Below are 26,893 nucleotides of genomic sequence, written 5' to 3' on the forward strand. Positions count from 1 at the left end.
TAACAATAATATTGTAAATAGGTCTAACAATTGGAACTGGAAATGGTCCAATTAATGTATCTTTTCTTTTTTAATCATTATGACATTTTCCTCCCTAAAATGTAAGCTTCAGGAGGGCAGGGACTTTTTCTGTCTTGTTCATCACTTCTGAGTTAGAACAGCTATTGGCATATAGTGGGGCTCAAGAAATATTGGTTGGAAGTTGAATGCACGAAGATGCTAAGTCAATTTCTTAAGCTCCATTTTGTGTGCCATTTAATTCCTCTTATAGTAGATGCTCAATTTGCTTATTAATCAATTAGGTGACATTGAATCTCCCACCAGACTGTGTAACATAAAATGTAGGATGGGGGGAGACAAAGTTCAAATATTATGTAGCATCTGGGTTTCACTATCTGCTCATTCAAATAATGTTTTAAAATATGAGCCGTAAAAGTTGAGCACTGGAAATGGCATAAATTAAGTGAAATATTGATATAGAAAAAGGTTGCTTTGATTTAAGAATATATTTCATTGGGTATTTATTTCTAATAACATTGCATGATGTCTCATGATATAAAATACCATCATTCTGTTTTTTTCATAGGAAAAAAAAATCTGTTCCCTCCTGCTTGATTAAAAATAAAATACAGCAAAACACTGAAGGGCCTTGTAATCATCAAATAGATATTAAATTGTGTCCAGTGTCCTTTTAGCGTTAATGTCTTTCACCTGACTCTGAAAAATTGCTATCTCTTTTAATAAAAAGTAAAATTACTTTTTGGTCATCTTTATTTCTCAGAAATAGAATGCTACCACATATTTTCACAAACCATCCTCTGGTTTTAGATAAGGATATTTAAAATCCTTAGACCATTTCACATTTCTAAAATAAATATGAAGATATTTTTTCCTGAAATTTAATTGATTTAAAAAATTGCTTTGAAACATGACAATTGTAGCTTAGCATGTAGTAATTGTCAAGACTTTTAAATCATAAAGCAAGAATGTAAAAATAGAATTTCCTTAAGCTAAAATGTGGTATTTATTAATTTAAATACACAGATATGTTAGTGAGCCATCTGGCCTTAAAAGTGGTGCAAAGGGGATCTCTTTCCATCTCGTGTATTTGTGTACTTTCCACTGTCTCTGCTTTTCTTCCCAGTGTAGTAAGCTTTGGGGTGGGAAAGTGGTTGAGGAGTCAGTGATCACCAGCAGCTGTGAACAAACTTCACACACACACACAAAAAAATCAAACTTCACACAAAAAAAATCAAACTTCACAAAAAAAAAAAAAAAAAATCTTTAGCTTTCCCAGTTCCACTGAAGGATTTTGATAGGAGCAGAGTACCCAATTCCTGTGATTAGTGCAAGTGGGGATACTTTCTCTTTTGGGGGGGCAAGAAGGTAGAGTCTGCTTTCAATGGATAGGGAAAGGAGAACAGGATAGTGCTTGGCTGCTCAGAGCATACAATGGAAACCTCCGCTTACCATAATATGTCTCTCCCATCGGTGTCCACCCCTCCTCAGTCAGAGGCTGCCCACCAGCATTCGATGGCATGATTCTCTCAATATCCTGAACAACTCTCTGGATGATATTTATTTTTCTTCATCAAGCCCAATTGTAGTGCCTCATGATTCTCAGCAACCTACAGGGCGAACAATTATCTTAACTAACCCTGGCACAGTCAATATAAATTTGAAGTGAAAAATAGCTCTGTTAAAATTAAAATTGCCATGTAAAAGAGAGAAACAGTGTTAGCCCCTAGTTGAGAGCACATATCATATCCTACTGTCAAGGCTGGTAAACCTTGCTTCCCTTGTGTGGATTTCTTTGGTCAACCCATCTGCCTGGCTAGATTCAGCCCACCTGAAAGGTTTTTCTTGTCCTCCATGGAACCCTGAGAGGGGAGCTGGAGAGAGGGGTGCACATGCTGTGACTGTGCTGATTGAGCAGCCACTTCATAGTTGCATTGCATGGGAATGTGAATTAGGGGATTATTTTGTTATGCTAGGAGGTGGGGGGTTTTGTGGTGGTGGTTGTTTTATTTTGTTTTAAGAAAAAAATTTCCTAAAAATGTATGCTGATTGCTTATCAGTTTCACCACAGGGTAACTAGTATCTAATAGCTAATTTTTTTGTTTTTCTTCAGTCTGTATCTTTGTACTGTCTCTGCCCTTGAAGTTCTAGCAACAAGCCTCAGGGCTCTGCTCATTCCCTAAATCCTTAGATTAACAGACTGTTTTTTACTTGACCTCTGCCTTATGGCCACTGAAGACAATAGAATGCTGTCACCTGCCCCCAGGCATCATCCCAGTTGATTTTTCGTTTCAAATAAGGTCCTTAATCTCTCTCTCTCTTTCTGTTTTGTTTTGTTTTGCTTTGCTTTGCTTTGCTTTGTTTTGCAAGGGATGCCTACACCAAGAGGTGTTAGGTCTAGTCCTGGAAGATCTGGTGCCCTCTTTGATATTTCTCCTTGATCTTTTTTCCAACTGGAGAATAGGGTATAGCACCCCTGAGCAAGATCTTAGATCACTTGGAAAGGGTGGAAAGCATCTCTAACTAAAACTGCATAATTACATGGTGACCCTTTTATGGTTGCAAATGAAACTTGGAGTATGACTTTTCACTTCTTTTAGCCCCTAGAGAAAAGGCCATGGAACAAGCATTCTTACATTTTTCTCCCGAATTCTGAAAAGCTGTAGTTTCACTAGACGAAAAAAGTTGGATCCTAAACTCAATGAATAATAATTTGGCATGCTTAATTTTCTCTATCCATCATCTACTTTTACTTTCTTCTCTTTGTTCCTCTGTCTAAGGAATCTATTCAAAATTGCTGTTTCTCCTGGCTTCCATATTTCGGAAAGTTGTTTAACCTTTATGTGACTAATGTTCTGCGAATTTCTCAGTGGCTTTGATTCAGACTCTCAGATATTTTGCTTCCTTCTTTTTAATTGCTTCTCTAGTTGATTAGTCCTGTGTATTTTAATATCTGATTATTTTTTCATCACCAAGACAGATACCTTCATCAGCCCTAATCACTCTTCACTCTTACTCATATCATCGCCAGCAGTTTTCAATTGTTTATTTTTCCCTTCTCTAACTTATGATATCCATTTCTACTTAATCTTCTTAAAAGGGTAAGCTGACAATGCAACCCCTTGCTCCTAAACCTCTGGTGACCTCATTCATTTTTTCTTTCAGTCTTTGATACGTGCCAAATACCATGCTAGTTACTGTAGATAAATGATGACTAATGCAGAGCAGCCCCAGCTTTCATGGTGTTTGTAGTCTATCCGGAAAGAAAAAAAAGGAAAACTTTAAAGACAGACTTCTCTCCCTGGTTTTTAGAACTCTCTCCAATATGGTCACAATTTTGTATCCTCCTGATGAAAACATTTATCTGACTTTTACAGCATATCTTTGGATTTTTCTCAACGTAAATAAAAAAGCTCTATGAAGTGAGAGCATAATGGCTTTTAGAGGATTCTTAACACTAGACTCTGCAACTTTAAGCTTGGCACAAACTCTTTGTGTCTCAATCTCTTACTTTATAGAGATAGAATCTTGCTCTGTTGCCCAGGCTGGAGTGCAGTAACGCGATCATAGCTCCCTGTAACCTTGAACACCTGGAGTCAAGTGATCTTCCCATCTCAGCTTCCTGAGTGGCTGGGACTACAGGGTCAGGTCACCACACCCAGCTAATTTTTCTATTTTTTTGTGGAGACAAGGTATTGCTATGTTTCTCAGGCTGGTAATGAATTCCTGGGCTCAAGCGATCTTCCTGCTTCTGCTTCCCAAAGTGCTGGGATTATAGGCATGAACCACCACACCCAGCCTCAATTTCATAGTCTTTAAATGATAATGATAGGAAATAATTACTTACATGTAAGTATTTGCTTTGGGCTAGCAAAACCTAGTGGTTAAAAGCACAGACTCTCAGTCAGTCACACTGCCTGGCTCTGGGTCCTAGCTCTGCTCCTTATCAGCTATATGACTGTCAGGTCTCATTGCCTCGGCGTCTTCATCTGTAAAGTGGGGAGAATAACACTGGGAATGATTAAATAAGTTAATAAAGTAAAAACCATTGAAACAGTGCCAAGCACACTGTAAGAGCTATATAAGTCTTAGCCATTTCTGTTAAATTTCTGTTATTACTTCTCTTTTCTTTTCTTTTTTGAGATGGAGTCTCGCTCTGTTGCCCAGGCTGGAGTGTAGCGGCAGCACGATCTTGGCTCACTGCAACCTCCACCTCCTGGTTCAAGCAATTCTCCTGTCTCTGCCTCTTGAGTAGCTGTATACAGGCACATGCCACCATGCCTGGATAATTTTTGTATTTTTAGTAGAGATGGGGTTTCGCAATGTTGGCCAGATCTCGAACTCCTGACCTCAAGTGATCCACCCGCCTCTGCCTCCCAAAGGGTTGGGATTACAAGTGTGAGCCACCACGCCTGGCCAATTTCTGTTATTACTTTTCTTAATAAGTGGCACTACTATTCATATTTTACCAATCAGGAAACTAAATACTTTGACCAGAGCCACGTGTAAGTGACAGAGTCAGGGTTCTAACCTGGGCATCCTAGTTTCAGAGGAGGCACTAGTAATTACTACTCTATACAGTCTCCATTATGGGATTTTGGTAATAATGTAGTTAAATAATATGTAATAAAATTTAAAAATATAATGCACTATGAATATTTAAGGTATTATGTATACTATAATGAGTTATGTTTGAAAGAAACACTAATTTTTTTTCTTTTCCATCACTTAAAACCTTTTCACTAGACCAGTAATTACAAACAGCATTTTAACGGCGTTGTATAATTAGACAATCCCTTCAGATACATGCATGTATTTACATTGCTACTTTCAGAGGATGGCAAAGTCAGTAATATCATTTCTATTTTGAAAAAGAGAATGCTGAGGATCAGAAAAGTTAAGTAACTTGCCCTCATGTTCACAGATACTAAATGAGAAAGTCTCCTAATGTAATTCCAAAGCCCCAAATGTCACCCTGTGTTTTGCTATCATACCCTGCTGTTTTCTAATGATTTATTTTTTTAACAGTTTGAAAACTAATTTTATAATATAGTGTACCATTATAAATTTATATAAATATTAATGTATCTTTGTGTACAACTGCATAACTACTTGAACTTATACTCTTTTTCTTTTTAAAGATTGTGATTGCTAGCATCATGTGCAGTTACAATAAAAATGACTGGATGGAACTTGCCAAAAAGTCTGAGGTAATGGTTACTTTCGTATATATTTATTTCATTTCTTCTCTCCTATTTTTATTAGTTTTAAATAAAGAGCTGCCATGAAAAATAATGCAGTAGAAGTAAAATTGAATTGAAAATGTAACTTAAAACATTTTTATTATAATTTGTTTACCCTGTGTTTTCATTAAAATGATGGAAATGTAAATTTAAAAGGAATTTATTCTATAAAAGCAGTCCCTTGGATTTCACTCACTACCTAAAAATCCTTTATTCTCTGGATCTATACACTCTTTATTTGCATGTTAAGCAAACTGTATATTATGATGGATGCCATGATAAAATTTAATTCTACCTTTGAGAGTCTAACTTGATCTTACCTTGCCATTAGGCAAACTAGTTTGACAGTAAGAGAAGAAATTTTGAATATAAAACTCTTGAATATTTAAAGTATAAAAGGTTCATTTAATACTATTCTAGTTTGAATACAGACATGCATAAAAGAGTGGGACAGAATGCTCCTGAATGGAACACTAGTCAGCAGGTTTTCCATAATATAAATTGAATCCTGCACAAATGCAAACAAGTAACCATGTGCCTCAAATTTGTATTTCAAATAGAAAAATACATACTTAAAATTATACACTTATGTCCATCATGCTGTCATGGAAAATAGTCTGGAGAGTCTTAGCTGGGGTTTCTTGAAAACCTCTCAGTAATATAGAAGACTAAATCTAACGATACCGATGAACTAATTGAGGCTACATTATAAAATACTGCAAAGCTCTCTATAGTGTTCAAAAATGTTGATTATACCTTTTATTTGGATATTTTAAAAATGAGAAAGGAAAAAATTACTTCTGGGACTTAGAGGGGTGAAATTAAACATGATCAGTAATTGGCCTCGTGATCTTCCGTGCTGGGTTCATTTGATACATGTATTTACCTAATTGACCATGAAATCTTCCACAGAGCCCATGCTTGGCTTGAGCTGTGCCAATTTTAAGCTGACTATGATGAATGGCTTTATCATGCCGCTTGCTTCTCTGCCTTTCTGTAAGAACAAAATACTTTTCAAAAATTTTTTTTTCAATATTAGACATTAATTTTTAAATAGGCAAGATTACTTTTTATAAGTCAAAAGCCTTTAATTATAAACAAACTGGCTAACCTAAAGATATCTTTCACATTTCATATGTTTCTTTAATTTCCGTTTTATTTAATATCACCTTCTAATTACTCTATAGCAAAAACAAAAATAAAAAGAAAGAAGGGAGGAAAAGGTATGCCTTTTGTTCAGTCAAAACGGTCTGCAAAATCTCCCCATAGGAGAGCAGTCTGCATAACAAGAAGGTATGATAATATCAATTAAAAAATAAAAATCTTCACTATAATCCTAAATCTGGACTAGCCCAGGAGATATCACATGAAGGAAGTATCCCCTAGGCCTTCACAGCTTCTAGGAGGGTAATATTAAGCAGCATGATTTCATCACAGTTCATATGGTAGGCACCCAATAACATTTTATAGAATCAGTATTTGGTTTTGATTTTATGAATATGTTTCAAAACAGGTTAAAACAGATTTCCTTACAATGGAAAAATCGACATTAAAATCTTCAAAACCAACAAAAACATATTCAAGTCCAAGTTACTGTACTACCTAACATGTACATTTCTTTTGGGTGTGGTGGCATAGGGATATAAGAAATCAGAGACACCACACCAGCACTCTTGCATGCCAACTGTTTTAAGTTTAGCTAATGATGTGATGTGATGATGTATACTAAATCTTAAGTTTATAAAACCCTCTTTATGGCTGATTAATTCTTGAATTACACAATAGAGAGCTGAGGAAACCTGCTATCAGCTTTTTGCTACTTTATCTGAAACAGAAATGACACATATGGAGCAGTAGAACCTTAGAATGCATACCCGTTTCGTGTTGTCTTCTATATTCTTCAACCTGGCTTGACTTTGTCATGTTTTTGAGCACCATAAAGAAGTTTCTACTGCTTGTGTCAAATCAGTAACATTGTTAGAATCTGGTTAGCTTTCTTGGTCCACGTACCTGACCACAGGCTCTCTTGCTTTTCTGGAACCTTGGTAGTATACTCCAAATTTATGCAAAAGAAGATTTATGAAACACCTACTATGTATAAAGTCCCTGACCAGCCAAAGCAAAGATGAACAATAGGGAGCAATCAGATATATGCCAAATTGAGCCATTGCTGAAGGTTCACAGTATTCACTTGTCAATGGATCTTTAATCCAGTATAGTCCATCTTGAATCAATTTCTTTCTTAATTTGTAATTAGCCTTGAAAATAGAGCCTGAGTCAAAGTTAATGTGAAAAAAGCTTTATTGAAGTATATAATCTCAGAGCAGTAAGACTGAGGAGAAAAGAAAAATGAGATGGGGAGAAGGGAAAACAAGCACAATATGGTGTGTTCCAGAGCTGGACACAACTTCACAAGGAAATGCAGCCAATTGCTCAGTTATATGGGACAAGGAATAGCACATCATCTCACAATATGATAGAATCACCCATTGTCTCATCACTTTCTAGGAAAGGAAGTGGAAGGAATGAGTCTACTGGCTCCTTCAGTTTCCTGTCTCTCACCGGTCCCATTTCACACCATAGGGAAGCTAGATTTCCTAGCGTGGGGTGTGATGCTTCATCTAAACCCAGAATTGAAGGGAAAGGCCAGAGCCTCCTGATCGGGCGTGGGCACTGGTGCTCCTGGAGCTCTCACTTTGACAGGCTCAGTGGAGGTTGTGACACAACCCAGTCTCATCTGGAGGGAGTCTGTGAGAGTGGACAGTTACTGAAGGAGATGTGAAGATAGCAACAGGGACTCGGGTTTCCCTTTGAAGTAGCGGCAAAATTCCTGGGTGACAAGTGGTGCCATCAAATTTGAGGAAGCATATAATTGGCTGTGGTCCAAAATGCATCATTACCAAGTTTATCAGCAATAGCTCCACTAATCATCTTGCTCTCAACCAATCCAAATTCTTTCCATCTTTCCTAATTTCAGAACTCTTGACTTGACCATTAAGTGCTACTTGGCCCTTCCCCTGCCTGCCTCTCTCCAGTGTCACTGTGGATCTGTTTTCTGCATTCCAGATCCTGCTGCCTTCTTTTCCTCCTCCAACATGTTCCCAACTCAGAAAGTTTGCTGTTCCCTTGGCCTGCAATGTTCTCTCTTCCTCAACCCTGAGCCTCCAACCACATAGGTTAAACCTCCCTGTCCTATATTCTAAGGCCCTGTCTTCAGAGGCCAGTTGACCAGATAGTTAATGAAGCTTAAGCTTCAGGGCATTTACTTGCATGGACCATTTCCAAGTCCCTGTACCTAACTCTGTGTTTACAATGTTTGGTTATCGTTTTTTCCTTAAAGAGGGTTTTCCAAATTACTTAAGCATTAGGCTCCCCAAAATCTGGATCTACCTCTGCCTGTGCTTTTCCTCTGTAGCATATAATAAAATGGTGATTAACAATTGTGTCATTAGTCATTACTAATAGTTCCTCTGTCCTGCTTGTTAGAAAGCATTACACAAATAATGTATTTGTGTAATGTAAATAGTGAAATAATGTCCATGGGGATCGAGACCCCTGTGTGGTTCACTGCTTAATCCTCAATTCCAAGCACAAGGCTTTCTCTACCAGCAGATATTTGTTGAATGAAGTAGAAAAGAAGTATACAATTTGAGTATTGCCATGTGGCAAACAAAAAGGAAGCCATTACAGAATAAATGGGAAGAGTGGTATTTTATTTGGCACCCATGAACTTGAAGGGTTTAAAATCCAATGATGATGATTTTAAGTCAGGTACCTGATGAGGGATTGCCAAGGTTCTGACCACCTTTGGTAGGAAGAGACAAGGAAGATCCAGCAGAAAGGCACAGGCACTAAAACCAAGTTCCCATACTATTCCTAGCGGAGCCAAAATAAAACACTAACAAGCCAGGTTCCTATCAGTTTTTTTAGCTGAATCTGGGCAGCAATACGTCATGAATTTAATAGCTGTGAGAGTTAGAAATCTCAAATAGTTTGAGGTAAAAATCAGACAGAGGCACATTACAGAAATATGTAGGACCAGTTGGATATAAGTTTCTGAACAGGGACAGTAGACAGGACAGAATGGAATCACAGGAGATAGACACACAGCTGGAGATGAGAGATAGTAACTGACTTTATGTCCAGTGGGGCCCAAGCTAAGAGTACTTTACCTGTCCCAGGTCTATCTCGGAGAGTTTTAAGATCCCAGAGAACTTTAACTCCAGTTTTGGATAGTTGAGACTAGAGGATAGCATTGCTACTTAGAAAGTCAACATCTAACCCCATGTATTCATTTAACGGAAGAAATTAAGAGGGATCCAATAATTGTGCCTTTCATGCCCCACTACAGTACGCTGTTCTCACCCTACTTGAGCTCTGATGTCCTTTGCCAGCCCCTATCACCCATGGAAGTCTTCCCTTCCCACTTGGGCTGTGATACACCACACCATGCCACTGGCCATGTAGACGTCCTTCTGGCTCTGCATAGGCTGTGACATCCCACACTGGGCCCTCATGGCTGCTCCTCAAATGCTCATGCTCACCTGCCTTACCTTGCCCTGACCAATGACTTCAGAGCTGTAGTGATCAGGAAGGTAAGGGAAAGAAAGGAAGAGGTAAGGAAAGAAGGAGAAGAGAGGAGAAGTGCTTTGTGCCTGATTTTGTTGTATATGTTGCACAAGAGTTTGTAATTTTGCCACCTTAGTTTCTCTGGGTGTTTTTATAAAGTGGTTCAGAGAATTTTAAAAATTATACCACTGCCATATTCCAAGAATTTCTCAGGATAGTTTTCCTTTCCCTCCTGAGGTATAGACAATGTAGGACCAGATGAGTTCTCTTAAATCATTTTAATATCAAGGCAGAGGAAGGACAAGTCAGAGGTCTTGTTGGATGGATAAATAAGTATTTAGATAGATAGATGATTGATAGGTAGGTAGATTGACAGATAAAGTATTTAGATAGATAGAGTATACCTTTATAGTATTTACTATATTCCAGAAGTCATTTACTTACTTAGTTTTTATCACTCCTCTTTAAACTTTTATATATGTTAAAGCTCTTATTTTTCTTTTCAGTTGACTTAAAACTGTAAAAAATAAACTTTCTCTTTTGGCACTTCTCATTTCCTGTATTAGCCTTGGAAACATTTAAAAATACATCTCCCTAGAATTTTTCTGTGCAAATATCAAATTTATTTATACCTTATAACAACAACTCTGTGACTTCGTTCCACTTTTTTAATATATTTTTATTTATTTATTTATTTTTTTTTGGAGTTCTAACGTATCACTGACTTGATGTTTTCCTCTTTTTTTTTTTTTTTTTTTTTTTTTTGAGGAAACTAAGGCCAAAAGTAGTGAAATAATGTATTCAAGTTCACACAGATAGGATGGAGTAAAAGTGGGATTCAAACCCATAGTTTGGCTCAGAGTCCACACTATCTATATACACACACACACACACACACACTCTACTGCATGTAGGTGGATGATAAATAGATAATGTAGGAAATTAGTAACAGTGTATTTCCTATGTCACTGCCATCACTAGGCTATTTCATTTTATAACCATTTAGGTGAGGTAGAATCAACTCTGGGTAAGTGACTAAACTAAAAAGCTTGTGACTAACAAGAATCAGAATGCATGCCCAATTTCAGTTAATTTAACATTTCATGCTAATTCAGCAATTAAGGCTTTTTGAATGGTTAGAGTTGCTTGGAAATGGAATTAACTGCCTTTTAAGGTGGTGTGCATCCTGAGACAGGAATTTTCAAGCAGAGGCCACATGAATGTTCCTGTTCTCATGGTGTCACTTGAACAGCATTGTCTGTTTTTGAGACTTGGATGCACATTTCAAAGGCCTTTCCAGGTGTGTTTGGTGAGTGGGCATTTGTATATGTGTATAATGTTGGGGAAATTGTAATAATTAGTCATTGAAAAAATTTTATATTGGACAGATGATTTTAAAATGTTTTAATTTTTGCTTCAAACTTGGAAGCTATAAGGATATCGAGCTGTTACGTTTTTCGTAACACGCTATGACAACTCCAGCCATAAAATAAGTGATTTGTAGTAAATTATAATAGTGGGCACAAATGCAGGTCCTGGACTCAAAATGCTTGGGTTAAAGACCCTACTATCAGCTATAGGCTGTGGGATGTTGGATAAATCACTTGAACTCTTTAAGTCTTACTTTTATCAATTATAAAGTAGAAATAATGATATATCCTACCTCTTAGAGTTGCTGTGAGGATAAAGTAAGATAAAACATACAAAGGACATAGTAAAGTGTCTGGCATGTTGTAAATGCTGCATTAATGTTAGCTATTATTATGTAATATGGTAGCTAGGTGTAAGTTTGAAATGCAATATGCATAATGTACATATGTATACAACTACCTTGCAAAGCCTTATTTAATCCAAAATGATGTTGAATTGATTTGCTATTAATTGCTGCATTTCGGTTAAATAGAGAAGTCTAAAGGAAATATTTGAAGTAACCAGGAAATAATAAGAAACATGTTATAAGCATATATTTGCACTATACAGTCTTTTCGCTAAGCTGGTAATTACTGCATGGCATGGTTTTGAGACAGGTCATATTATCCACAGTTAACACTTGAGCAGCTGGAGACAAAGAAGGTTGACTGACTTGTACACATCATCCCCAATTCCTTAGCTACAGGCATAAGATTTGAACTTAGGGTTCAGCAGGCTGTGCTCATCCATGCTCACTACCAAACCATCAAGGAAAGAGTAGCATGGTTTTCAGCAATTCTCAAATAACATGAAGCCTTTTAAAATCGGATTAGGAAAGCAAAACCATAATGAAACCATGTTAAGAAACAGGCTCAATGATCAAATGGACTTTAACAAATGTGCAGAAGAAAAAGCAGACTCACTAATGAATAAAGATAGGCAAGAAAATAAACTGAGAAATGACTAGCTGGAGTTCCTAAGTTTGTTGAGGTCCTACTTAACATTCATAGAGCAGGAAAAAATAGGTTAAAATCTTAAACAGTTAGGAAGGAAAGAGAAAGAAGAAACAACTGTTGCCCTAAAGAAAGGTCTAGTGTACGCAGAAAGTAGTGAACTATTTTTTAAGCCTTTGCATGTGATAAACCTGTTAAAATACTGTTGTAACCAGTTCAAGCTTCTAGTTGGCCTTACTGAAAAATAAACCATGGCACTGGAAAAATTATAGAAGTTAGCTAAAAGAATATAAAATTTGAATCAGCTAGTTTTTTTTTTTGGAAATGGAGTCTTGCTCCATTGCCCAGGCTGGAGTGCAGTGCCTGATCTCAGCTCACTGCTACCTCTGCCTCCCAGGTTCAAGCGATTCTCCTGCCTCAACCTCCCGAGTAGCTGGGATTACAGGCAGACAGCCACAGCCAGCTAATCTTTTTGTATTTTGGTAGAGATGGGGTTTCACTGTGTTGCCCCGCTGGTCTTAAAATTCTAAGCTCAGGCAGTCCTCCCACCTGGGCTTCCCAAAGTGCTAAGATTACAGATGTGACCTACTGCACCTGGCCACTATAATAACCATTTTTTTTTTTTTTTGAGACGGAGTCTTGCTCTGTGCCCCAGGCTGGAGTGCAGTGGCGCGATCTCGGCTCACTGCAAGCTCCGCCCCCCGGGTTCACGCCATTCTCCTGCCTCAGCCTCCCGAGTAGCTGGGACTACAGGTGCCCGCCACCACACCCAGCTAATTTTTGTATTTTTAGTAGAGACGGGGTTTCACCATATTAGCCAGGATGGTCTCGATCTCCTGACCTCATGATCCGCCTGCCTCGGCCTCCCAAAGTGCTGGGGATTACAGGCGTGAACCACCGTGCCCAGCCTGTAATAACTTTTAAAAGTGTTTTGTTTATTCTTCAAGTTCTTTACAGAAGACTTCCCACACATTCTAAGATTCTCAAAATATTCTAAGAATACTTAGAATGAATTATGTTGTTCATTTATATAAGATCTATTTGTATACTAAGGAATTAATGATTTAAACAAGAAGGATTCCTATTACTACTAAGAGAAAACTATCAATACTTCCTATTTCTTAGATAAACTATTTTAAAATATGATAATGTTGATTTTCAGTTAAAAACATTTTACATTTTGTTTATTCATTCTAGCTAGCCCACTACATTTTTCTTTGTGTGCCTACTCCGAGCGTCAATTATTCAAAATTAGTAAGATTTGTGTCCATAAAAATAGAAGCTGTTTAGGAAAGAATAAATGTGATATCAAACAGATCTGAGTTACAATCTCTACTGTGTCACCTAATAACCAAGCTTGTCATTTAACCTCCCTATGCTTCAGTTCAGTTGCCTGTAAAATTGGTATCATAATAATACAAAGATTATGAGAATTAGAGGTAACAAACATAAAGCATATAGAGCAGTGAGTGGCCCCTTATAAGCACTCGGTAAATATTTGGTGTGTGATTGTTGTTGTGGTGGTGGTTGTTACATAGACCTTAATTTGAGAGAGTTAGAATATACCTCACAAGATAGCTGTGATACAGAAAACAGAATAGTTAACACTTGACAAATGTGACTTTTGTTATCAATGGTGAAAGCTTATTGGTATATAAATAAAGCTTTGCCTTTTCTTTCATTTTCCTTTCTTGTTTAAAGGATTCTGGAGCAGATGCCCTGGAGTTAAATTTATCGTGTCCACATGGCATGGGAGAAAGAGGAATGGGCTTGGCCTGTGGGCAGGTAAGGACCTTGACAGCTGCCACTAAGTATGTCAGTGTGACATAATAGGCCCCTGTATGGATAGTTACTATACCTTAGGCAAGGAGATGCATGGATCAGATGACTGGCTAGAGACTTCCAGGTCTGCATTGTTTAAATATTTAGTGCTTAAAAAGTGGAAAATGAGGGAAGCTGAAATTATAGCAACTGTTTAGTTTTATTGAGGAAAATATCACATTATGTGCTTGACAGGAAGTAATATCATAACAAATAGTTTTTAAAAGCGCTGAAGCAGAATTAGCTGATTTCAAATGCAGTGTTCTTTATTCATTCCTGATGCTGATCCAGTTTCCCTGGAGCAATATACTGTACAAAATGCATTGTTCGTAGTGATTTTGTAGTAAATGGGGCACAGCACAAATTGCATTTTACATTTTTTAGCATATGATCATTATTCACTAACTGTGTTTGGGGAGTTGCAAAAAGACTTTGATGCTATTTTTATTTTGGATACAATAAATGGAACCTTCATACTAAAATACTTTCAAAAGCCTAATGAACACAATGTGAAATAATATGTTAATATATAGAAAACACTGCATCTTTATGTAACTAGTTACAATGTTGGATGTTAAGGAGCACTGTAAAAACTTAATGCTAAAAAGGTGAGTATTTTGCATCTCATAATTTAGCTTTCAAGCCCAGAAGGAAATGGTGTGAATTAAATAGTATGAAATGTAGTAATTTCGGACAGATTGTCTAGTCTTGGAAAGTTTACTTTTATCTCCATGTCTGGCACAGGGCCTTGTACTTAGTAGATGCCCAGCTTTTTTTTTTTTTCTCTCTCTAGTCATCAAATTGATTTGAATTAAACTCAGAGGCCCTTAATTTGGGAGGACAAACATTTCTGCTTATTCAAATGAACATAGATTGCTATCTTTGTATTAGCAGTCAGGAAGAATTTTAAAGTACTTCGTAAATATTTAACATGCAGAATAGATTTGTGACTTAAGGAGAAACCATTGTTACGTAACAACAGGAAAGGAGGGTCTAGTCAAATATTTTTCAAGTATATTCTCTGTTCCGCTCACAACAGGTTGCCCAGAAGATCAGTAACTATGATATATGGTAACAGAACCAAGACTCAGAACTACCCAGTATGGGGAAAATATCATGACATCGAATCATGACTTTTATGAGTCACATGGTTAGATATTAGCATGTTAAGATGGGTAATGTGATTACAATGAGAAGGATTCCTTAAAGGACACCTGGAATGGGGGCTGAGTTAGTATTCTTTTCCCATCTCAAGTCAAGATTGTCCCTCCACTCGTTTCACAGTCTCTGAATCTCAGAACTGAAATATTTTTTAGTTACATGGATAGAAACAGCTATGGAGGTTTTAAATCTATTGATTGCTTTGTTAGGGGAGGATGCAATTCAATATTTCTCTCTTGCCACAAATATGACCATTATTTTGAAAATGTTACCCTAGTCCCACCTGAGTTTATTTTTTGGAGTAGACTTTTGCTATATGAGCACATCTGAATTTACTCAGCCTTTAAGTGTCTTAGGTGTATCCTTTCTAGAGAGTTATTTAGCCACATAAAGTTTCGCACAGCCTTTGGCTGAATGAGAATGCCAAATGCTAAAACTTTGCAGTCAGAGATATCATTAAGCTTTCTGAAAACTCTTGGAAAACACATGTTCCAAAAACCATGATATCTTGGCTGAAGAAAATTTAGGAACGTTTCCATTTCACTTATTAGTTATAATCTCTAAAACTGAAACCAATTCTTCCTATCAGCCAAGTTTAGAAATTTTCTTTTGAATGATATTCTCTTGTACATTATATAATTGAAGAATAAAGCTAATTTAATCATTTTTGTTCCAACATATTTTAAATGATTTCTCTGCCTGAGGACACATGAATGTTCCATATTTTAAATAAAGAGAACTTAGAATATTAGTGCATTTTTTAAAAAATGCTTTCCTGTGCCTCTGACTTCCCGAAGTGAGCACTAACACACTCGGGCTTATTCGCCTTTTCCTCTAGTTCCTTTTACCCCTTCTCTGCCTCCTGTTCCCATTGCTTCTCCTTTTACCTACCTAAGTTCCAAAGTCTTGAACACTTGCCAATTGGTGGGATGGAGAATTTATACTCAGTGGTGGGGGACTGAAGAGTCATTCTAGTCCCTCTTCCCCATTGCTATGTGGTCTTGCATTTCATCTGTTGAAAACTTACTATGTGCTAAGCACAGAGCTGCATGCATGGTCAGAGCCTAATCAATATTTGCTTCAAGAATTAGACATGCTATTGGTTCCATGGCTAAAATATTTATCTGCCAGAGACACCTTCTTGTTCAGTACACATTCCTCTCTAAATACCTGATTTTGTTCTCCTTTATCTCAAATATTTTCTCACATATATTTAATGAGTGAAAAATGCTGCCTTTGCACCTAATTTGCCTGTGTGTAATCAACATTATATAGATCTAACACTGATATATATACACATATATATAGGCTCATATATATACCTATATATGTAAAATAAGTGACTAAAAATCATGAAATTTTTGAAGAGGGAAGGCCATAATCCATACTCTACAACATTATACGTTCCATGTTTATTTATGAAATTTATAGAAACAGAATCTCAAGCTGACCTTGGGAAATTGCATTGTATATTCCTTCAAGTCAAAGCTTCATATCAAATCTTAAAACACTTCAGCATGGCTGAGTGTTTAAAAGTAGTCTCATGTGTTCATTCCATCAGCCATGTGTCACCTTGATCAAGCCACTTGCTCTCCTGAAGGATAAATATCCATCTCTAAAATACGGGATTTGAACTAAATGATCTCGAAATCCCCTTTAAGCTTTAATATTCTGATAATGTTAACATTAAAAATAGCAGGCTACTGTTATTTTTAAACTACCTTTAAAGAGCATTATTAAGACAAAAACAACTAAAGAAATAAACAAACGCCTATTATGTTGCTCTTTTTTAAAAAAAAAAAAGTTCTGGGATACATGAGCTGAACGTGCAGGTTTGTTACATAGGTATACATGTGCCATGGTGGTTTGCTGCTCCTATCAACCCATCATCTAGGTTTTAAGCCCCTCATGCCTTAGGTATTTGTTCTAATGCTCTCACCCCGCTGGCCCCCCACCCCCCAACAGGCCCCGGTGTGTGATGTTTCCCTCCCTGTGTCCATGTGTTCTCATTGTTCAACTCCCATTTATGAGTGAGAACATGTGGTGTTTGGTTTTCTGTTCCTGTGTTAGTTTGCTGAGAATGATGGCTTCCAGCTTCATCCATGTCCCTGCAAAGCACATAAACTTGATTTTTTAATGGCTGCACAGTATGCCATGGTGTATATTGTGGAAGACAGTGTGGCGATTCCTCAAGGATCTAGAACCAGAAATACCATTTGACCCAACAATCTCATTACTGGGTATATACCCAAAGGATTATAAATCATTTTACTGTAAAGACACATGCACACATAAGTTTATTTCAGCACTATTTACAATAGCAAAGACTTGGAACCAACCCAAATGCCCATCAATGATAGACTGGATTAAGAAAATATGTTGCTGTTTTTAAAAACACTAACATTGCCTTAGCCTGCATTAAGGCAGTATTTTACTTGTGATTCTTGTTTTTACTAATGCTTACCCTAACTAATGCTCCCCGCTTTTTGGTATATTTTACTTTGACGAATGAGAATCTAAGCAGCAGTTGCTCAAAAAGGCTATGATTGGTTAAGTACACATCTTGTACTTAAAGTGGCTAGGATAGAACCCTTGGTCTTTTATACTAGAGGCTGCACTTCCATTTTAGTTAATGGTGTCAATAACCCTGAGGCTCAAGCAAAGGTGAAAATATCATTCAGTTTTGGTTGTGTTCATTCCAAAGAGTCAAAGTTGTATTACAGCATGAAAAATAAAATACAACTCTTCTTCCATTCCCTCCCAACAACCCTCTGAAGCCGGATGAGTTTTTATTCCATTTTTCCCAAAGCAGAGGCCCTCGAGTTTCCCAGGTCAAAGATCTGGTCAGTGGCTTCCAGACCCGCACTTTGATTTGATAGTAGCCTGAATAAAGGGCAGTTGTTCCTAATAAGTAGGTATTCCAATATCAACTAAGTATCAGTATTATTAACTGAAAATTAAGTGCAGGATTACATAAGCTCTAAAGTTTGTTTATAATTCAATTTCATTTCTCTAAATATATGAAACTACAAGCAAACGTGAATCCACTGTTTAGGTTCTGTCTCCTGCGACTAAAGGTGCTTCTCTGGTGTCTTAGCATTCAGATTTAAAGTTGTCTACATGCAATTTATATAAATCCATTTTCTGTAACAGCATATTACTTAATAGATGTAATTGTATTATAACCAATTCTATAAAATTCAGCCAAAATGACACCTTTTTGAGGTCTTCCCCTTTTCCTACATGCTACATGTTCTTATCACATTGAGTACTAACCCTCTTTTAGCCTACTAAAATTACATTAGATTTTTTACTTCCATCCTGCAGAACCTTCTTACCCAGTTCAGGCTAGTACTGAATAGACCTCGAGTAGGCCTTTGTGTTGTTGTGTTTTTAAAATTATTGCCAACAATAGGTGGCAAAAAAATCCTATTATTTCTGTTAAAATAATGACAAGATATGGTCTTCCCTGGCCTGCATTGTCATGCTACAATAAGAAGGTAGACCTTAATTAGGCTCCTCTGACACTGTTTCTGGTACATGTAAATAGTAGCAAACATTTGACTAAGAATATGTGTTCATTCTCAAACGTGAATTTGACCAGTATATTTCTTTCTGATTCACCTTTACATATCAAGACCAACCTTCCCCAGGAGTTTTACTGAACCTCTGAGTTCCTGACATTGTTGTCTTTGGGCTGCCTTCTTTGGCCAGCAGTACCTTTAATTCTTAGACTTACCTTCAGCTATCAAAAGAAAAATAGTTGCCCAGGAGTTGTAAGTGGAGTGAGATATGTGGTAAGAGGTGTTGCCTTCCTGTTTTATCTTCCATGTGGCAATAAAGAAGAGCAAGACGCAGCATGCTCCACAGGACTTCTCGATACAAGTCATATAATCCTCTTGGAATGATTTTCTTTTTGCTACCATCAGAAAACCTAAAGCTGCCTACTTCTTTTCCTTGAGTTGATGATGGGGTGTAGTAAAGCACAGAATTTTGTGACTGAGAAGAACCTTAAAGATTTTCCAATTCATCTCCCTTATATACAGGATAGGAATGAAGGACCAGAAAAGTGCCTAATCTGCCTTAGCCTAAGGTAACCAACTAGCAAGTCCCACAGCTTTAGTGCCTTTGTTACTGACCCCTGTCTGGTGCTCTGTCTAGTATTCCCAACTGTGTAATTTTGGTGTATCAAAGTTTCTGGTCAAGCAAGGAAAAGTCAGTGCACTACCCTGGCTACTCCCTACTATAACTTTTTGCATACAATTATTATTCCTTCTGCTTGGAGTTTATACCTTCTCAGCTGAAATTATCCAAATGGAAATCACCTCTCTAATTCTATTTCAAATGACATTCTAATTCATGGGCTGGTTGTATATTATCAGTCAACCAAACTTTCCATGAGGAAGGAAGAATAATATATATGAAAGGGTTTAAAGGTAGAAACCCAATGCATACTCACATCTGAATCTGTAGTGACCTAGAGTTTGGATCACTGTCAAAGAATTTGATTTCTTTACCCAGCAGTTCCAAGAGGCCACAAAGATGTTATTTCCCTAGCCCTCGATGGATCCCAATTGTTCAGTGGTTTGAATGCCTTCATTGCAGGTATAATTGCTAAAAAGTGCACAACTATTTAGTGTACACTAATTTAGTAATGATTTCTTTGGATAGAAAGTTCAAAAATGATAGTATAATCAGAGAGAAGACTGCTGTAGCTTTACAGGCAGAGTAAGGACCTGATCAAAGATGGCAATAACACTGTTATCATCTGTTATATCTTGCCAACTCACATTCCCCTTCCTGCATTTAATCATATTGTTCAGTTCTATGCATAGAATTTTTAAATATTAGAATGTTCAACTCAAACAGTCCAAACATTAGTTTTGTCATCAGAGAGACATATGAAGTCCTGCTTTCATGATGATTTAGCTAAGCCAGAATAAAAGGTTTAAGAGTGATAAACCTTAAAATTGAGTTTTAAAGATTATTGCTCCAAATACCACCCAGAGCAATACTTTAATAATTCCTTCATGATCTGTTCTGTGTTCAAACTTAATTTGCACAAAACTGTATGTTTATTTTTTAAAAAAGAGAGAGAGGCTTTGTTTCTGTTTCAACATGCCAACATTTTTTCATTAGACATTAACCGCAGATTATTACCCTTACCCTTGCCAGAAAGCAGACGTCTGTCATCAGGAAGAGAATCCAAACCAAGTGTGAGGACCACAGTGCCCCAGATGTGCTAGAATGTCCCCTGGGAAATAAAGTCTTCCTTCAGCAGCTGGGTTAACAGACCCTCTAGCTCATATGCAATGCAGTGTCCAGGGAGCAATGACCACAGCCCTGCTTGGATCAGACCCCTATAGATGTCTGTGGAGGGGACCATATGAAGACACTCTTTTAAAGCCAAACAGCTGAGAAGTCATAGTATTTTCCATATTTCCCAGAGTTGAAACTCAGGAGTTCGGGAGTATAAGAAATCCCAAAGGTTAGAGAAAAGAATGTGGGAGCCCCAGCACTTGTAAAATACAACAAACTGAAGCCACAGTAACTTCCCTGGCTTCTCATGGGGAATCTAAGATGGGGATCACTGCTGAGTTCCGTTCGCTTTTTCATACTGCTTAGGTATGTGCTCCTGAGACATCCTCTGCAGGTTCTTGATTCCTCTCATTCCTTGTGACTTCAGCCTCTATGAGCTATGTATGTGGAGAATTATCCTGAATGTGATGTTTAGTTTATGCCGTAATCAGCATGGACACATGTAGGTTTGGGCTAGAGAGTTGGAATTCTAGGTCTATGATTTGGCTGGATAAGTATGGGATAGACTAGGTTGGCCTCAGTGGGATGATCCCCTGAGACATCACTTTTAGAGGTTTGAAAATCATTGCACCATGAAATAACATAGTTCTGTGAAGAAACATGAGAAATGACTGCATGATATAAGCTTCTGCAAAAGTGACTAAAATCTGATATTAGCCATATAGAGTGGATTCATCCTATTTTATTTTCCTCATAGCATTATAATTTTTGAAGTTCTTTAAAATAAATTATCGATTTTTTTATGAGAAAAACTGTCTCTAATAAAAAAGAAATATTTGCTTTGTACTATATTATGTTGCCCAACTTTTTATTTGATTTTAATTTTCAGCCATTTGAATAGACGTGGGTGCTTACATAAGTAAACTACAGGAGATCTGTAAGAGACATTTATATAACTGTCAATATTTTGCCTACAGCTGGTTTTCTATGCATTTTTCAATTATAGCTATTAATGTTTGTAATGATATAAAAATGTTTGCTTCTTTTAAGAAATTATAATTTTTGTAGTCAAAAGCAACACTTTAAATCTAACTGAATTATCAGTTCTAGATCAGGAAATATTGTTGTTTCTGTGTAGCCCAACCATTATGTGGCAGTAAAAAAACATTATACGTAGGCCAGGCATGGTAGCTCATGCCTGTATCCCAGCACTTTGGGAGGCTGAGGCAGGAAGATTGCTTGAGCTAAGGAGTTTGAGACCAGCCTGGGCAACACGGCGAAACCCTGTGTCTGCTGAACACACACACCCAAAAAATAGCTGGATGTGGTGGTGTACACTTGTGGTTCCAGCTACTTGGGGGGTTGAGGCGGGAGGATCACTTGAGCCTGGGAGGCGGAGGTTGTGGTGAACTGAGATCACACAGTTGCACTCCAACCTGGTGAATGTTACAGGAAAAACAGCTAACTGTGTATTTTTTAACTTATTTTGGTTTTTATTGTTCTCATCATTTGTTTTATTCCAGAAATAAGCAGCAAAAGTATTTTTTAAGTTTTTAAAAAATCACCCTCAAATATTTGTTCATATCACAGTGAGTTTGAGAAATATAGCAGAATTCTCTACATATTTGTTAACTATAGCATAAGAATGAACTAAAAATGTCATAAAGAGAGACAGAGACAGAGGTGAGATGGAGGAGAGGCTATGGTCTTAGTTCATGATTTCATAAAGAGTTCAAGTAATGTAATGTCACAGAATAATAATAGGGATTGTCAGGGCAGAGTCAAAAGAAATGAATATTGGCAGCAAAAGGGAGGGTCTAGTTATGTGATCCAACGAGCCTAGAGTATTGGAAGAACTGGTGGACAAGACTGAGTCATGTATTAGAAGCCACAAAAGACTCCAGAGTAAAGGAGACTGCAGCGTATCAGGCTAAAAAGCAACATTGGACCAGAAAACCGGTAAGCACTCAGTAGCTGAGAGTAAAGGCAACAGAGTTCAAGATAAGGCAAGAGAGAAGATAAGGAATAAGACAAATTAAACGAAGTCATCAGAGGCACCACCTTCACAACGACCTTAAAATTAAGGTACTTCTACCTCAGAGAGAAATTCGTACACACTTCCTGCTGAGGTAGAGTCAGTCTTTTATGGTGCAGTCAGTTTAAGGTTTCCAACTGGGATGGGTGAGCTGTCAGGAAGGAGGCGCGTGGATTTGCCTGACTAGAGAAGGAGATAAGGTAAGTCAAGGAAAATAAATTTATTAAAATGATGGCATTTTACAACTTAAGAGTATTGGCTGAGCACTGAAGGCTCTGTGGCTTTTGTCATGATCATTGGGGAAGCCCTATTCTCTGAGAACTATTACAACCCCCCAGACAAACATGAGGTGATGCTTATTGATAATCACAGATTTCATACAAACATGATGTCTCTCTTGACATTATTTATATCGCAGAGATCTTATTGACAATTTTGTTTTATAGCTAACTTTGTTTTTGTTCTCTCACCAAAAACCACTTTAAGTATCATTATGCTTAGTGAATATACGTACACTACAAAAAAAGTTATCTTTAAGGAGAAATCAATTTAAAGCATGAATTACAATTTTACTCCCTTTGAGATGTCTTAAACATCTTTGACTCTTTCCTCATGTTATTTGTTATTTATTTTTTCTAGGGTTGATTGCCTGAGTTTTTGCCCGTTTCTCCCTGTTTGTTGCTACTGGGTCTATTCAGATTTGAAAGTCCTCATAGATAGGTTGCAAATTCCATTAACCTTAATATGTGTTCATGATTCATCAGAAAAGAACATGCAGCTTTCTTCTCTTATTTGTGAAATGTCTAACCTTCTATTAAGTGAATGGAAAACTTTGTTGCAATTTTCCTTTGGCAACTTTTTTTCTTTCCTTGACCACACCAAAACCGTAAACAACATGGCAGACTTGCCACTCCTGTTTTTCCTATAATTGTGTTTTGGGTAACATGGAAGAAATTGATATATGAAGGGATAATAGTATCTCTTCTCTTTTAATGTCTATATAGATATAGATAAAGATATCGTGGAATACTACTCAGCCATAAAAAGAATGAAATCATGTCTTTTGTAGCAACATGGATGGAACTAGAGGTCATTATCTTTTTTTATATATATAATTTAAGTTCTAGGGTACATGTGCACAGTGGGCAGGTTTGTTACATAGGTATACATGTGCCATGTTGGTGTGCTGCACCCATTAACTCGTCATTTACATTAGGTATTTCTCTAATGCTATCCCTCCTCCTGCCCCCCACCCCACAAGAGGCCCCGAGGCGTGATGTTCCCCGCCCTGTGTCCAAGTATTCTGGTTGTTCACTTCCCACCTATGAGTGAGAACATGCGGCGTTTGGTTTTCTGTCCTTGTGATAGTTTCCTCAGTATTATGGTTTCCAGCTTCATCCATGTCCCTGAAAGGACATGAACACATCATTTTTTATGGCTGCATAGTATTCCACAGTGTATATGTGCCACATTTTCTTAATCCAGTCTATAATTGATGGACCTTTGGGTTGGTTCCAAGTTTTTGCTATTGTAAGTAGTGCCACAATAAACATACATATGCATGTGTCTTTATAGCAGCATGATTTATAATCCTTTGGGTATATACCCAGTAATGGGATCGCTGGGTCAAATGATATTTCTAGTTCTAGATTCTTGACAAATTGCCACACTGTCTTCCACAATGATTGAACTAGTTTACACTCCCACCAACAGTGTAAAAGCATTCCTATTCCTCCACATCCTCTCCAGCATCTGTTGTTTCCTGACTTTTTAATGATGGCCATTCTAACTGGCATGAGATGGTATCTCATTGTGGTTTTGATTTACATTTCTCTGATGACCAGTGATGATGAGCATTTTTTCATGTGTCTGTGGCTGCATAAATGTCTTCTTTTGAGAAGTGTCTGTTCATATCCTTTGCCAGCTTATTGATGTGGTTGTTTTTATATTGTAAATTTGTTTAAGTTTTGTAGATTCTGGTAAATTAACCCTTTGTCAGGTGGGTAGATTGCAAAAATTTTCTCCCATTCTGTAGACTGCCTCTTTCTTTTGCTGTGCAGAAGCTCTTTAGTTTAATTAGATCCCATTTGTCTATTTTGCCTTTTGTTGCCATTGCTTTTGGTGTTTTAGTCATGAAGTCCTTGACTATCCCTATGTCCTGAATGGTATTGTATAGGTTTTCTTCTAGGGTTTTTATGATTTTAGATCTAACATTTACATCTTTAATCCATCTTGAATTAATTTTTGTATAAGGTGTAAGGAAGGGATACAGTTTTAGCTTTCCACATATGGCTAGCCAGTTTTCCCAGCACCATTTATATATCTTTTATGGTACCAGTATCATGCTGTTTTGGTTACTGTAGCCTTGGAATATAGTTTGAAGTCAGGTAGCATGATGCCTCCAGCTTTGTTCTTTTTGCTTAGGATTGTCTTGGCTATGTGGGCTCTTTTTTGGTTCCAAAAGAAATTTAAAGTAGATTTTCCAATTCTGTGAAGACAGTCATTGGTAGCTTGATGGGGATGACATTGAATCTATAAATAACCTTGGGCAGTATGGCCATTTTCACAATATTGATTCTTTCTATCCATGAGCATGGAATGTTTTTCCATTTGTTTGTTTCCTCTTTTATTTCGTTGAGCAGTGGTTTGTAGTTCTCCTTGAAGAGGTCCTTCACATCCCTTGGAAGTTGGATTCCTAGGTATTTTATTCTCTTTGTAGCAGTTGTGAATGGGAGTTCACTCATGATTTGGCTCTCTGTCTGTTATTGGTATATAGGAATGCTTGTGATTTTTGCACATTGATTTTGTATCCTGAGACTTTGCTGAAGTTGCTTATCAGCTTAAGGAGATTTTGGGCTGAGACGATGGGGTTTTCTAAATATACAATCATGTCATCTGCAAACAGGGACAATTTGACTTCCTCTTTTCCTAATTGAATACCATTTATTTCTTTCTTTTGCCTGATTTCCCTGGCCAGAACTTCCAACACTATGTTGAATAGGAGTGGTGAGAGAGGGCATCCCTGTCTTGTGCCAGTTTTCAAAGGAAATGCTTCCGGTTTTTGCCCATTCAGTATGATATTGGCTGTGGGTTTATCATAAATAGCTTTTATTATTTTGAGATACGTTCCATCAATACCGAATTTATTGAGAGTTTTTAGCATGAAGGGCTGTTGAATTTTGTCAAAGGCCTTTTCTGCATCTATTGAGGTAATCATGTGGTTTTTGTCATTGGTTCTGTTTATGTGATGGATTATGTTTATTGATTTGTGTATGTTGAACCAGCCTTGCATCCCAGGGATGAAGCTGACTTGATCGTGGTGGATAAGCTTTTTGATGTGATGCTGGATTTGCTTTGCCAGTATTTTATTGAGGATTTTCACATCGATGTTCATCAGGGATATTGGTCTAAAATTCTCTTTTTTTGTTGTGTCTCTGCCAGGCTTTGGTATCAGGATAATGCTGGCCTCATAAAATGAGTTAGGGAGGTTTCCCTCATTTTCTATTGATTGGAATAGTTTCAGAAGTACCACTCCTCTTTGTACCTCTCGTAGAATCCATCTGATCCTGGACTTTTTTTGGTAGTAGGCTATTAATTATTGCCTGAATTTCAGAGCATGTTATTGGTCTATTCAGAGATTGAACTTCTTCCTGGTTTAATCTTGGGAGGGTGTATGTGTCCAGGAATTTATCCATTTCTTCTAGATTTTCTAGTTTATTTGCGTAGAGATGTTTATGGTATTCTCGGATGGCAGTTTGTATTTCTCTGAGATCAGTGGTGATATTCCCTTTATCATTTTTTATTGCATCTATTTGATTCTTCTCTCTTTTCTTCTTTGTTAGTCTTGCTAGCAGTCTATCAATTTGGTTGATCTTTTCAAAAACCCAGATCCTGGATTGATTTTTTGAAGGTTTTTTTAATGTCTCTATCTCCTTCAGTTCTGCTCTGATCTTAGTTATTTCTTGCCTTCTGATGGCTTTTGAATTTGTTTGCTCTTGTTCCTCTAGTTCTTTTAATTGTGATGTTAGGGTGTCGATTTTAGATCTTTCCTGCTTTCTCTTGTGGGCATTTAGTGCTATAAATTTCCCTCAACACACTGCTTTAAATGTGTCCCAGACATTCTGGTACGTTGTGTCTTTGTTCTCATTGGTTTCAAAGAACATCTTTATTTCTGCCTTCATTTCGTTATGTACCCAGTAGTCATTCAGGAGCAGGTTGTTCAGTTTCCATGTGGTTGTGCAATTTTGAGTGAATTTCTTAATCCTGAGTTCTAATTTAATTTCTCTCTGGTCTGAGAGACAGTTTGTTGTGATTTCTGTTCTTGTACATTTGCTGAGGAGTGCTTTACTTCCAACTGTGTAGTCAGTTTTGGAATAAGTGTGATGTGGTGCTGAGAAGAATGTATATTCTGTTGATTTGGGGTG

General features: G+C 37.2%; 1 protein-coding gene across 5 annotated transcripts in view; it reads left to right on the forward strand.

The window, feature by feature from the left end:
* The window catches only part of DPYD (dihydropyrimidine dehydrogenase), an 860,002-nt gene that overhangs the window by 544,883 nt on the left and 288,226 nt on the right, over nt 1-26,893 (forward strand). For all 5 annotated transcript variants that reach the window (XM_077987630.1, XM_015145562.3, XM_077987644.1 and 2 more), the window contains 2 exons: nt 5,160-5,228; nt 13,895-13,978. In XM_077987630.1, coding sequence (XP_077843756.1) covers nt 5,160-5,228; nt 13,895-13,978 — 153 coding nt within the window. The remainder of the gene's footprint in view (nt 1-5,159; nt 5,229-13,894; nt 13,979-26,893) is intronic.

The sequence above is a fragment of the Macaca mulatta genome, chromosome 1, assembly GCF_049350105.2.
Source record: "Macaca mulatta isolate MMU2019108-1 chromosome 1, T2T-MMU8v2.0, whole genome shotgun sequence".
Taxonomy (NCBI): domain Eukaryota; kingdom Metazoa; phylum Chordata; class Mammalia; order Primates; family Cercopithecidae; genus Macaca; species Macaca mulatta.